The 14,716-nt window shown below is 39.1% G+C and overlaps 2 protein-coding genes across 14 annotated transcripts in view; both read right to left on the bottom strand.

Annotated features, from left to right (window-relative positions):
- Positions 1-470: 470 nt before the first annotated feature.
- LOC108625799 (uncharacterized) lies at positions 471-3,134 on the bottom strand. Of its 10 annotated transcripts, none has more exons than XM_018026077.2 (5): positions 2,403-2,607; positions 2,229-2,331; positions 2,065-2,158; positions 1,745-1,856; positions 471-1,393 (listed from the first exon to the last, which is right to left on the bottom strand). In XM_018026077.2, the coding sequence occupies exons 4-5, from the start codon at positions 1,835-1,837 to the stop codon at positions 971-973; spliced, it is 516 nt and encodes a 171-aa protein (XP_017881566.1). In that variant the 5' UTR covers positions 1,838-1,856; positions 2,065-2,158; positions 2,229-2,331; positions 2,403-2,607; the 3' UTR covers positions 471-970. The 10 variants fall into 10 exon arrangements, 6 of the variants coding, with proteins under 6 accessions (XP_017881566.1, XP_017881569.1, XP_017881571.1 ...); XR_003389299.1 differs by lacking the exon at positions 471-1,393 and adding an exon at positions 1,504-1,631 and having other exon boundaries at positions 1,723-1,856; positions 2,103-2,158; positions 2,403-3,134; XR_003389300.1 differs by lacking the exon at positions 471-1,393 and adding an exon at positions 1,504-1,631 and having other exon boundaries at positions 1,753-1,856; positions 2,103-2,158; positions 2,229-2,309; positions 2,403-3,134.
- Positions 3,135-3,195: 61 nt separating this feature from the next.
- The window catches only part of LOC108625808 (lachesin), a 230,065-nt gene continuing 218,544 nt past the window's right edge, over positions 3,196-14,716 (bottom strand). Inside the window, exons 10-11 of one of the 4 annotated variants that reach the window (XR_003389302.1) lie at positions 3,362-4,893; positions 3,196-3,217 (exon numbers count right to left, since the gene is read on the bottom strand). Coding sequence is in view for 1 of the 4 variants with exons in the window: in XM_026814272.1 (XP_026670073.1) it covers positions 4,826-4,893 (68 nt within the window). In the remaining 3 variants the exon portion in view is untranslated. Of the gene's footprint in view, positions 3,218-3,305; positions 4,894-14,716 lie in introns of those variants that run through there. The other 3 variants (XR_003389303.1, XR_003389304.1, XM_026814272.1) reach the window with 3 other exon arrangements.

Genomic DNA, 14,716 nt, shown 5'->3' with positions numbered 1-14,716 from the left:
GTTGGTGTTATAATCATAAAAAATAATCTTTCAAGCTTGTTTTATGATTTATATAACTCCACAACAACTGTTGTGGACGTTTTATTTAACTTCTTCATTTATAAGGAACTAAAGAAAGTTAATCGAGTTCAAATGGGTGCCGTGATTTAAAATAAGTTTTAACCTTTAATAGATGTCTTGTAGCTTTCCTTCTGTTTCTCCCAAAAGTTAATATAAAGACGTCTTTCGCTTAAGCTAAAAGCACTCCTTTTGAATTCTTTAAGCCATCCTTGTTTCTTCAGATTCCTTTAAAGTTCCCTGCAGATCGGCTTTTAGAGATCTTAAAAGATGTCTTTTATCTTTAGAATATCTTTTCGTGTACTAAAGGTTTACTTATTGTACTGTGATAGTCTAGTGGTGGAAAATTTTTCTTAGGAATAGTGCTAAAAATTATCAAATTCAAACAGTAACTGCCCAAGTAACTAAGGAAATTCGTTTAGATGTTCTATAATATTGAAAATAAGGTCAAAAACAGTACATTCATTTGATTTACTTACAAACAATACATGTCATATATAATATAATACTTATTTTGTAGAGCTTTTTCTTATTCATATTTTAAGCTGTACAAGATCAGTTCATTGTCATGTTGTGACAATTCAATGTCAAAAAATACTCCCACTATTTCTTTATAAAATTTGTCAAAAAATTAGTTAAGCTAATACGTTATAAAGTAAGAATACATATTGAGGAATAGAAAAGGAGATCTCACTAGATATTAGAAATGAAATTCCTCATATTTAGGATTTAATTTTCTCATGATTATTATACGGAAAGTCTTCATTATTAAATTCACCTCACGCATTTTTATGTATCTAAACCATGCGTTAGTCATTATTGAAAATAAGAATAGTACCTATCATGAAATCTTCAAAATGCACGTCCATCTGGTTAACTCATGACGTACATATAATACAGTATGAATGAAATACTAGCTTTCTTTATTCACAAATTGTGATAATAGTATATCTTTTAGTATCAAATTTGTGTCAGAGTGTTGACAACCAATACATGACTTGAAAAACTGAACAACGTTAGATAAATTATCAATATTACTATATAATGTAAGTATAAAAGTATAACGCCATATTAATGGTTCAATATCAGTAGAATTATGAAGCAATACTAACAATAGATTCTTGACTGCATTCCAATCTTTTTGATTGATGTGTAATCTAATTTCAGATAGGATATTGTGCTTTAAAACAACTTTAGGTTCCTGTATCTCACTTCTTTTGTAACAGCATGCTATCTTACAATGAGTTTCAACATCTAATTTTTCTTCTTTCTTCATTTTAACTTCTTTCTTCAAACCGTCTCTTTTGCTTATCCACAGATCGTCTATAGCTTGATTCTGGAAGAAAATTTACTATATAGAATATGAAATAATGTAAACATTTAGTACACTATTTTGTTGTTACGTACGACTATTTTCCTTTTAATCTTAAGCATTTTTATATTTCAATTAAAATATAGTAGAATAAAATCAATTTACTAAAATATTTGTGTTATTGATATAAAAACTGAAATACATATGTACATGACCTCTTGTATTGATACAGCACGTGGTCGACAGCAAAGAGAGTTAGATACTGTGAGCAAAAGCATTTAGTGAAATTACTACAACGAGCGACGGAAATAAACAGATCACTAAAGAGCGTGACGCGTGACACTTTTACCAACTTTTACTATGTTCACAGCCTACTTTAATACCTAGCCATGTGGAGAATGAAATGGCAACACCGCGGGAGTCCGGTTTTCGTGTATGTACAACCACATCCTCCATCGCCTTAAGCATTTGCTTAAGTCCTTGTTTCCTGTACAAGAGAGGGACTGGAAATATTGAATAGACAGGGACAACAAATACTTAAGACGATCTTAAGAATAAGCAACGACTCTGAATACCGGCCATAGACATATAATAGACCGCGCAAGCAATTCGAAAAAGTGATCGGAGCAAAAGGGAGAACGAGAATGATACGGGCCCTTTTTGTGTCCTTGTCTAAACGTGTTTGCTCCGCCTACCTTTCGGCTATACATAGTATACATTGTACGGATTGTACCTTGCTCTTCAACGTCCAAACTGAATCGAATTCTATCGTAGTCGCAATCAATCCATCTAGAAAATGTGAAAGATGTATTAAAAACATAATTTTAAAGTAGTTATAAGTAAAATATTATTTGCATACAATTTTAAACTATACAGAATTATGAAGTACAAGAAGATATGCACATAAATAACCTAGACTAATGGATGCCGTCACATGGACCTATAGAAATAGAAAGTACTTTCTGAAATCACAATGGTGCCTTTATTTCTCTATTAGCGAATATATGACTTTACAGTACAAGTTAAAACTTACCCAACTAGGCGGCATTTTTGCACAAAAGTGTGATTCTGCGACGGACATGTAATTTTACCAGGCTGAACAGAGGTCGTTAGTGACGTCTATCGGTTCCGATGCCTACTTATTTTCATTTTATTTGGTTGAGTTTTCGCTCTTTTCTGTACTGTACTTCATGATGTCCTGCCATAGACAGATAAGAACAAATTGTTTTGGTGGTGGTCGAGTCTGTAAATGGAAGCGATAGAAGAAAAAACGAGAAAGACAATCTTATGGGCCCCTCTGTATCCTTGTTTAATCGCCTACTTTGCTCCGCCTACCTTTCTGTGAATGCTCATGAATCTACACAGAAAGGTAGGCGGAGCAAACACAGTTAGACAAGAACACAGAGGTGTCCTATAAGACTGTTTCTCTTCTTTTTTTCTATTGCTTCTTCGGTCTGCTAGCGTAGTTTATTCTTATGTGTCCTGCCAGAAAAAAACTAAAAGTGCTCAAGTCCGGGTTTTCGCTTCCACCCATACTAGTGCTGCACCTTGCGGCCAAGTCAGGAAGGGGGTCCACCGTAGCATATACCAGAATCGTTTTAGCAGAGATCTACCCTATTCAGTTCCACCGTAGCATAGACAAGAATCCAGTTGTCGTCCACCATAGCACAGGTCATCATGTCCTTCAGTGACTTGCTCTAAACATCACTGCTGCCCATGTGTTTTATCTTCAAGTACTGGGGTTCGGCACATTGACCCAGTGACGTTATTTTATGAGCAGGTGAACTTAAAGACGAACGATTAAGTTCAACTCTAATTCTCTTCCCATTTTTTATAATTGTAGCTACTCTGTAATTTATAAAGATGTTAGTTATTTCAGTGAGTATGTTACATTTATTTAGCGAACGTAACTAACGACTAATTGCTTTGTTTTCTGTAATATTTAAACAATTTCTTAGTTGCTGTTGCATGTAACTTTTGTTTTAATCCTACGTTCTCGTTACGAGCGTGACACTCAGCCGCGGCAACGCACGAGACGGTTATCGCGCTCCTGTCCGCCTTGTATACGAGCGCTCTGATTGGTCGGGGATTTTTGTTGATAACTCGATAACTATGCCTCGGACAACATTTTGACATAGGAAAATATTGTTCAAAATTATCTCAGTAATCTCCTATTAAAAAATGTACCACTAGTTCTGGGACATCCTGTACATGGTCTAGTTTCCCTCTCTCTCTCTCTCTCTTGCAGTCCTAGAATTCGTTCAATTAACAAAGTTCTATTCGTTTGTCCTAATTTTTATGCAAGTTTGATACAAGACGCAATTGAACATCCGGCAGAAGGGCTGGTGGTTGAACAAAAGGATGACGAACGTGCCGTCTCAGTGGAACGTGGAACTGATGGTTTTAGCTCCGTTTCAAGCATTGTTATTCAGTCTACGTTCGCGCCTATGTAAATGTTGGTTAACCCCAGGCAGGATGGGTGGCAAGGTCCCTAGGCTCGTCCTACATCCTCACCATTACGGGATGGTATAATCCTCCCGTCCTCGAATAGGTTCATCCTCATCCTCGCCACGTTTAAGGTGGCAGCTTGCAAAGCTACGGAAACTCGCTTCGCTAGAGAATCGATTTCAGAAGTAAAATCACTTGCACGACCAGTCGCGGATTCCTACTTTCTGATTTTCACTTAACATTCTTCATGACTGGTAATGCACATTTTATATTCCTATTTCGCGTAGTAAGAATTTCAAAAAGAAGCGCGATTATTGAAGCGCTTCGAGTAGTGTCAACCAATTTTTTAAACGGGACGTAAACCTTCCTGACAAAGAAACCGTCAATGAAATATCTTGCCGCGTTTCTGTGTATTTTCGCGTTAAGGCTCCACGAGTCACGGTTTCCAGCTGCAGTCGGTGTGATTAGCGGGCGTACGAGTACGCGCGTGAAACGACGTCGACGATAACGACTATGACGACGGCGCAACCCCAACGTTAATTGGCACTTGCAATCAAAGCAGCACTCGAAATACCTGCCGGTATTCATGTGGCTCCTTCACAAACTTTGAAATGAAATTTTCCTCAAAATTTCTCCTCGCGCGAATACGATGGAAACTGCGAAACGACTGCTTTGATTTTCTCTTCTGAAGTCATTAACAATATCTCTTTCACGAACTATCGATCAATGATAAATCAAGGCTAGGTACATAATTGTATGGTTGATTATGCTAAGGACAAAGACTAATTTCGGTTAGAGTGGAAGTATAGCACGATAGATAGCGGATAAATCATAGATAGATCCAGCTGAACATTAATGAATCGGCGTTTCTCGTCTCCTTACCTCATTCGTTTTTTTTCTGTCTAATTCAGGCACCATGTCCATTGCAGATTCACGTTGCAATGTACACGAGGGACGAAGCTCGTGCAGTTGCGAGCGAGTAGATTCCATCCTTTGAGGAGAGTTAATTTAAGTGAAAACTCCATTTTCAGTGTCTCTCCCGGTGGAGGATGCCCCACGGGTCCGTACGCTGCATGCTGAGAAAAAAGAAATCTCTGACTGAGTTTTATACCTCTTTGCCGTGCGTATAACTACGTCAGGCTATCATGGATAGTAGGAGCTCTCAGAATTTTTAGACACTTCCAAATGGATTTTGCGAGTTTCCGAGTATTTTCTATTCGGATAAGTTGTTCGGCAGCCGAGATTAATTTCATATAATTGCTCAGAACTCTATACCTGTAGCATGATAGTAAATGGACTGTTGACATAGCTGACTCGAGAAGAAATGTAATTTTTAAATCATCAATACGTTTACGCGCTTCGTTATAATAATCCATTAGATACTTCACTATTATTTTTTAAAAGAAAATTATTTGATTGCCTTTCTATAATATGTACAAGTAATATCTCGATGTTAATATGGTACATACTCAGTTTTTAATCAAGTTGAGTAAAAGAGCTTATTCTCTTTGTTTTCCACATTATGTTTAAGAACAAAATGTAAAAGTGGTAATTCACATCAGATTACGGTCACGTTTTCACATGCAGAAACAAAGAAATTAATTAAATTAGTTTTTTACATGCATAATGGAAATTCCATAATGAATTGGAAATAGTCCGAAGTATATGTTGAAACATACATATCATATATGTATGCACAAGATCAATGATTAAAATGAATTTTGTGTTCATATCGCTTTGGTCAATTTTTCTGTCGATTTTGGATATTGTATGCATAAACTGAGTGATTATTTTGACGGTTAAATGAAAAACTAACATTGATTTAATTTATTGATATCATGCTCCATTAGCCCCTCCCCCCACAATGCGGTGTACATATATTTACTTACAATTAGTCAACATGCACATACTATCATTTATTATCGTCCTCAATGAGTTAGCTAATTTTTCGAATACAATCTTTTCAGTAAATTATCTCACCTGCTTAACTTTGAATGTATGCATTCTGTCTTAAATCAGTTGATCAGTTTGTAATCGCTTCATAACGTTCCCTAATCGCTAGGACATGGCGCGATAACAGTCGATCGACCGTTAGAATACGCAGTATTTCCACCCTTTCTATCGATTGAATTCCACATCATATCAGATTTCACCACCCGGAATGATAGGACTGGATAGCAAATTGCAGGCTTTTGTTTTGAATTGAAAACTTGTTCTGAATATTGTTTATTTGGTGCAATGATTTTCAAGGAGAAGAGACTTTATTCTACGCCGGTATTTGCGACTACTTCCAGACTCGTTACTAGGGACTGTTTTCTATTGGTAGTTCGAGAAACAAATCTACTGCAAAAACGATAGCAAACGGTCATATATCATACAGGTAAGGAGTAATGAGTTTCGAGTTTTTAGGGTGGAACGCGTCGTATAATTTCTCAAGTATTGTTCGCGTCTCACGTCGATTTATCCAGCTGACAATGAGAAGGTAAGGTAGCGAATCGCAGTGGTACAGCGAAGAACGTTAGTTGTCGAGCAGGGGTGAAAATACACGTGCCAGTTTTTAGCTTGGTTGCCGTATATCATAAGTGCAAGTGAAACGTTCGGGGTGAGAGAGGGTCACTGATTGGACCATCTATCTTATAGATACGGCTTATCCCAGCACGCGCAAGCACTTCCGCGGACACTTACAATCAAAACTATCTAACCTGCTTAAACGATATATTTTTATTCATAAGCACACGTGATAGACATTGAAGAACGAAGATAGATGTCACGTATTCGAATTTCACATGTCGTTTTCACGTAGTGTTCTTCAAAATTTGTTAAGACGATTCGGAAAATCGATTCGATTACGTACAATGTACGATGTTAGAAAACTTTCCTCCTCGAGTCCGTAATATAGTTTCAAACAAGAGTTAGGGAAAAAAGGCTCTAGGTACGGTTAATATCTCCGTTTGTGAAATGCTTGTTTGGCTGCGGACATTTTCTCGCGCATGTCACGCGGGTAGAGAAGTTTCCCTAATTGAAGCAGCAGAAATGGGACGAATAAAATTTGAAGCTTCTCGTTCATTCAGACAGACGACCTTTTCGGACTAGTTTTGACGAGGTTTGCCAAGGACGATTCGATCCGAACAAAAGTTTGTTCGTTGATGGGTTGAGGCGACGCGACGCGCTTCAACGTATTCTCCGTACTCGTACCCAATGTTTTATGTAAAATCTACGGGTGTCCGAAGACGAAAACGGCATCTCGTATGTACAGGCATATAATAGGCATACTGATTCAGGCATAATCAATTGTGATACTGATAAATCCAGTTTTTCGGAATCGTGGCGAATCAACGATGTTTGTAATTTTATCCTTGATGTTTGTTCTATCCTGATATAGAAAACGCTTTAAACCAAACCACCATCTCGTTCTCCCACAAATATACAATAGATATGTCCTAACATGTACTTCTTAAGACAATGTCATATGACTAGTAAAAGTCATCTAACTTGGATCAACTGTTACATTTTGTATAAGATAAAATAAGATATCCTAATATTTTTAGGCAGGGACGTATATGTATGTGTAGTTCGCATGATAAATATTTACACATAGATATCAGATAGTTGCAAAAAAGGGGACTAAAGTGGTAACAATCGCTTATTACCAGGATAAAGGTAAGAACGTACGTATACCTTTGAAATCCGCTTCCCACTTTTTCTGTCCCACCTTTTTTTATTCTTCTCAGACAACCTGTTCAGTTTAGCCACGACAAATTTTATTTATCGTTTCCGCAATATTTCCGTTTCTTGTACTGTTTAGCTTTCCTTTCTTTAAAAGCTACGTTCATTATTGCAAGGGACATCTGTTTTCTTATTTATACGTAAGAATTGTTGAAATTAACTATAGCAAAGATGCCCGCTAACGAATATCTTTTTCATTTCGTGAAAACGTTCATTGAATTTGTCGAGTAGAGTATACGCGCCTTGTCTATGTCATTCAATCGTGCTCAACTCGTATCAAGATGAAGGATAAAATAACGAGAACGAAGTATCGTCCGCAAAGACAATCAGTCGATCTCGTGTTTTCAAATATATTTTTACTCTTTTAATTTGTGCGGCAATTAGCAGAAAGCTTCTGATAGAAAGGCGAACAAATTCTTCCTTCTTCCAGCTCTTATATCGGTTTCCGTGTATTCTTCCACTCTTCTTTTTTCATTGATCTTCCGTAACAGTATTTCAGCAATGAACGTGGATCCCCATTAATTCCAAAATAATTACGCGCACGCGTTTACGTTCGATACCGTGGCGGTCGTTATTGTTCCACTGATATCTGGATCGCATAAATACCGGTATCCGTTGCATTCATTCGACCCGTTATCATTGTAACGGTGAACATTTATTACGCAACTGACCGAAAAGGTCGCCGACCGTTCGTGTTGTTAATTCCATAATTGAACGGTAGCACGATAAAGCAACTGGCTTTCCTTTAGAAAAATTCCAGGCTCTCATCGTTCTTGAGATCGACCTTAACGGTAAAGAGATTTTACATTAAGCTTTAATCAATAGGATTGAGAGAATCGATTCGACTAGTACGTACCGATATTTTCGCAAGAATGTAACCGAATTTCGTTCGCACTTTAAATAACGGAGTGGAAAATTCCACAGATTTCTCGTTAACGAGCAATATTAATGGCAAAGTAACGCGGCATGGAATCGCCGGACGCAAGCGATGAAGATTAAACTTCTCCGGTTGAATGCAAAATTTTCAATATACTCGAGATGTTTCAACAAGAATGACCATCGAGAAAACGTAATTATCTCCGTTTTAACAAGCCATGAATTATTTTTCGTCGACGCGTCCGCTACCAATATTCTCACGTTCGTTCAGCCGACCGAATTCAGTCGAAATCGTTACTGATTCGTTTCTTTGACCGTGCTTTCGGAATCGGAAGCGCTCGATCACAGATACATCTCGTATTCACGTTGGGCAAACTGCTGGCGAACGAGTTTTCCATTTGCCCCAGCCGCAATTGATCCCGGTGCAGGCTCGTCGCGCGCGATAACTGTCCGGTGGACTCATTTAAGATAAACTTAGTCGGAGATCAACGGATACGTGATTTCCATAGGGTTTCCTCTCCACGGCTTCAAATGTACACGAGGGGATTATTACGAAATTATATAGGATTAATGGAACCTCTACGTGCTCCGTGCAGACCTTCCCTGTGCAACGAATTCGAAAAGCGTTTCGTTATTTCCTACCGGATAATATCGGACTGTGTCCACTTCTCTCTGGTGATCGCTCCTCGATAATCAACTCGGTTATTAACGTTCGATCTTTGAAAAACGAATCTCTCACTGATTCTCTTTCATCCTGGCCCCGTTTCCCTTCTTTTCACTCACAACCGCGATCAGTAGTATATTTTCCATTGGCTATCGTAAAGGGAAATGTGTGCTCTAACAAGTTTCTGTTTATGCTGGCTAATACTTGCACGAAATTAGGGCGGAAATGCTGCTGTACCGTATCTCAATATTATTCTCTTCCTGTTTCTCTGGAAACGCTGCATCATGACTTCCGGAATTTACATCACTTCCACATCCTCTAGTATCAATACATATGTATTGCATTATATCTTACCGACGAAAACAAGCGCCTTAATGTTAGCGGCACGGGATTAGATTAGGTGGAGTTCTCGTGCTCGGTAGAGTGTTAATTAGGCTATGCAAAGATTCTCTCGTTGCAATGTTCTTGTCTGCGGGGCGTCGCGTCGCGCCGCCTCGTTGTGCGAGAGGACTGTGTTAATCAATTATGCTAATTAGTTACGGGAAGAATCCGAGAAAAAATGTCGTGTTCCAACAATTATTTCAAACACATCGACATAACAATACGTAGCTGGCGATGTAAATATGCTTGTATCAAATTCAAATATAAAATCAATTCAATGCCTTTCGTTTCGTAACGGTTTAGTTGTAATTTCGATTTCGTTCCGATCGTGGAACTGATAATTTTACGCGTTCGTATTACCGTGATTCGTTGATAAACGTGCCGTAGACGTCATAAACGATAACGTTGTAATTTCCCGCTCTCCTGCTTTAATTCTAGACTCTAGATACATGCCTATAGTACGTACATACGTATACCTATACACACGTACATGTACATACATGGATAGACATGTAGATATCTCGAGTAGCTCGACGATCCGCTAATTTGTCGGCAACTATTTAGTAAACTGAATTCACTTGTACCGCTTCGAAACTGGGAACGGCACGGAACAGGATGGGACGGGACGGAATGTTCGCCACGCTATTACCTACCTTTTAAGCGGGATCAAATTATAGCCGTACGCGTGACAAAATACGCTTCCGATTCGACAAAACAACGTCTTTCTCCATTGCTCGTTCGCGGCGTTCGCGACAACCGGATTAGCCGCACAATTTAACAGCCGCTGGTTGATTATGCAATTAGTTTGTGCATATTATACCGATAGGTGTGCATCATGTATCCGCAATTTTGAACTCGACCGCTTTTCACCTTTAATCGCACGTCTACTTGCGGTTCTCCTTAGCCAAAATTTACAATTCTTGCGCGCGCTACTTTGTGCGACCATTATGTTCGGTTACGTTGTCGTCGAGGATAATTTAAATAAGTATTTACGACGACAGAGAGAGAGAGAGAGTTAGAAAGAAAGAGAGAGAGTAGCGGGGATTAAAGGAAACAAGAATAAAGAAACGGCGAATAGAAAGGAATACGATGATGATGATTTCCGAAAGGGATTTTCATGGTTTTCTGGAGATTACGTTATACGACATTGATCCTGAGGCTAAGGATTTTTCAAGACGGTGCCAGTGAATCGAGCGATTTACGGGAAATTCTGCGGCTCGCCTTTGCCGTCGCGTCGCCGCTAAAATCCCTCGTTTAGAGTTTATATGTACGACAATGGTTCAGCTTGCTGCCGTATTACATTTAATTTAATCTTTCCTTACACGATGCTGAAGTTAAAAACGTAGAAGAAATGTACTTAGTTACCGTGAACAAATATTCAATTGTTGCCGATTTTGCTCGTATAAATAAGGATGCTTTAAATTTATTAAAGAGTGAATAAGCTCGTACTTGTTACGTGTTATGTTCTCCGTAGGATGGAACAAGTATCGTTGCACGTGTGCATCGTACGCGTCAAGGTGTACGTGCGCGTGTAACAGATATATGTAAGTCGGGGGTCGCACATGTCTGGCATACATGCTGCCGTTACCTTGCCTTGCCACACCATCGTTCTCTCACCCTCGTCTCGTCCGTTCCCCTCGCGTGTATCTGCACTGTATCTCCATATATCTGTTCGTCTATACATTTACGTACGAATGACGTGACTGACACCTAATCACAATACCATCGTCGATAGATTATACTGTAGAAACGCTCGTAGTGTTAACTGATTTGTCTGCATCATCGGAAAACATCCCTTATTGATATTGAGGTAGTTGTTGCTTAAATTAAAAAAATTGAAAATTGTTTAAAATTTTGTATAAAATTAGTATATGTACTTAGTTACCAAAAAAGTGCAAAACTCTGTATCGATTGACCATCTCTCGCAAATACCATAATTTATCATTGGAGGAATAGCGTCGCCACGAAAAAGAATCTTCTTTCGACTATTGCAATTGATCGAGTAACGATAAATAATTAATAAATTAATTACATTAATAAGATAAGTAATCATAAATAATTACTTGAAAAATGTAACAAGGGAATGTAGACTGTAACAAAGTACATAGATTTTTTTTAGATTATTGACTATCTAGTTAGGAGTAATATTATAGCATATTATAATAACCGAAGTTTATGATTTTAAATTTTAGGGATTTTTAATATAGAAAAAGTCTTGTATTTATAGCTTTAAGTCTCTAAGCTATTTTAAGTCTTATCTTGACTAATGTAGTAGAGCAACAACTATCTTAAATTGGGCTTGCGTTAGATTAAAATGAAAAAATGCAGTTCAATGTATCATTCTTGATCTCATTTTCCTTGTTATTTGGCTAGCAAAAATTGCACCGTCAGCTCTACGTACATGTATACATACATATATTTATAACCGTTACCCTCTGTAAGGTGTTATGTCTGCGATCTACGCTGGGAGATACTCTCCCGTAACAGATATAAGTCGTCCTGGTCGCACATGCCTGGCATACACGCCATGTACCATCCTTACAGTCTTACCTCCCTGTTCGTCCCTCTGTCTTCCTCGCTCCCCCTTTTCTCCTTGTTACTTTTTGACTGCCATCACTTTTCTGGCCCGGGTTCCACTGGAATCTCCACTTAATATTGCAGAGTATTACTCCCCTTCCAGGTGATGGCTCTGTCCCGCGACTGAAATCGTGCAACGGATGTCGAGTTGACGGCGTAAATCTGCGTCGTTCAGGACCAGAGTCATCAGAACAAGGAGGTGAGCTGATTAAGGACTGGGTTGGTCTAAATTGCCACGGATAGATTCAATAGAGCTTGAGTAACTGTCCCGATAAAGGAACAAGGGAGACGAGTACGTAGCACAGTAGCTTGTTATGTAAAACAGGTATGTACATACATATGTTCATACATAACTATCTATATGAAAAAGATTAGCGATTTAGGGGGTGCGAGGAAAAGAACTGTGTGGTGTTTGGTACATGCTTTAGTTACATACTTTGAACGAAATGCCGTTTTATGCGAGAGCCGGAATTGCGCCGGAGAAAATAAGGAACGGTCCAAGGCCAGCATTTCGTTTCTTCTTGGTCGTTCTCTAGCAAGAAAATTCCAGGAGAAAGCGGACCCCGATTAGGCTACTCTATTTCCCGGGTATGGCCCCTTGTGTCGAAAGTGACGGCTAAATCCTCCAGAGACTTTCATCGATCGGCCCCGAACGTTGCGCAGGAGAACGAACAACTTGGACGCAGGCGAGTATTTGTCCTGATAAAAATGATTACGACCGACGGACTCATGCTCGATCGGACTAAACGTTGACGGTACAATATTGCGACGTGCACGTGCACAATGTACGGGCGGTAAGAGGGGCTGCAGTACTGAACCGGCTACCGATGAAATATCGTGGAACGTGCAATATCTCGTACCGCGACGCGCCCTTCAATTATTGGTGACCGAATTTCTTCGCGATTCAGCGAATTCGCTAGTTGCAAACTCGATATCGCGTTTACTTCGTTCCGCGTTGCGTGCAGTTCTCGCGCGCAGTTCTCGTTGTTAGCTGTGCTCCGACGCGTTAATAAATGGCTCGCGTTGATAATGTTGCCAGATTGTAAATCCGATACTATCGACTATATAACCGTTGAACGAACGGTGCTCCGTACGCATTCTTTATCGTCTGTGGGTCGATTTCAACGTCAACCGCGCGAATCGATAAAATTTCAACGGTTGAACATTTTTGCACCGTGGAAATCGGCGTTGCTGAAACGCGGTGGACAGATTTAAAATTCAAATTTTCACGTTGCGTTTCGCGACGTCCGATCATTATCAATACTTCCGGATAGAATGTACATCCGGGTTGACATATTTCCTCGCTAGAGCGGTAGGGTTGTAGATATCGCCCGCTTCCTTGGGACAAGATATTGGACGTTTCTACGTCTCAAACTACAGCGCGATGGCGGGTGGAAGAGAGCGACACGTATTTGGCAAGATCTTACGACTCCCTTTTGCGGATGTGACGTAAGTCCATACGCTCATCTGCAGACCCCGCGTACATCTATAACCCACACTACTCTGGAATATTCAACGAACGAGTTGGAACTTTGAACGGAATCCAAATCTCGTTCCGATTTCTAATTTTGTTAAGCATTGTCAAGCTTTCTTTTGTTTACTAGCGTATGGAAATTAGTGTCAGAATTCAATATTAACTTGATATATAAAATAAATAATATTATATTGATATTAAATTATGATCAGCATCTGAACCCATTTATCCAGGAGATTGATAACGAATAAATTATGTAAAGGTAAAAATGATGATAAATTGAAAGGGTGGGAAACCAATGAAAATCCGTAGTTTGCAGAAGTGGAAGTGAACTGTGAGTTCGTGTTTGCCTTGGCCTGGTGTCGCGGTACGACATACAACATCGAGTTATTACTCCATAACCTCGTTGCTTTTACAGGCTTGGCTGATACGTGGTGTATCGCCCCGTTCCGTGTCGTATAAGCAATAACATGTGTGTAGTTAAGTTTCGTCGGATATGCCTCGATCGTTCCATTAAACAGGTATACCGATTAACTATGAACTCCCTATGAACAATTGGAACCGATTGGAAAAAATGCAAAAACAACGTATCGTTAACACTAGATTGCCCAAGGAAGTCATTTTGACTGCTTTTGGTCAAATCAGAGAGGAACTGAGAGTGCTCACGGCCCAGGTTTCGGTGTCCCCAATTCGATGGTGCTGCCAAAGCTAAATTTTGCAGGAATCTGACACGTTCAGTTCAACGTTTAGCATTTACCAGAACCAACGAACAGAGACCTGCCCTGTTCAGTTCAACGTTAGCATTTACCAAAACCAATGAACAGAGATCTGCCCTGTCCGGTTCAACGTTTAGCGTTTACAAGAACCAACTGAATAGAGATCTGCCCTATCCAGTTCAACGTTTAACATGTACTTAGAATAGAACGAAAGAATCATTTCAACGCTAGAAAATACGTAATGAAGACGTTTGCAAGCGTATTGTTAATAATTATCAGTATTTCTTAGGAGAATGTTTATATAAGTGAGCTTCGAATTTAATGAGAAACGGGGTTATGGAAATAAAGACTGGATTTAATTCTCTTCAAATTAAGAGAGAAAGAAATTTATTACGACCTGAAAGACGCTCCTCCCGTTCCCTGTATCCAGAAATTTATATTACTTTATATGCCATCATATTAGGATCATCCCGTTGTTCTTCGTC

Source organism: Ceratina calcarata, unplaced genomic scaffold, assembly GCF_001652005.2.
Source record: "Ceratina calcarata isolate Rehan_Ccalc_2016 unplaced genomic scaffold, ASM165200v1 scaffold371.2, whole genome shotgun sequence".
Classification (NCBI taxonomy): domain Eukaryota; kingdom Metazoa; phylum Arthropoda; class Insecta; order Hymenoptera; family Apidae; genus Ceratina; species Ceratina calcarata.
Note: the sequence above shows the minus strand (reverse complement) of the source record. Positions and strands in the feature narration are given on the sequence as shown.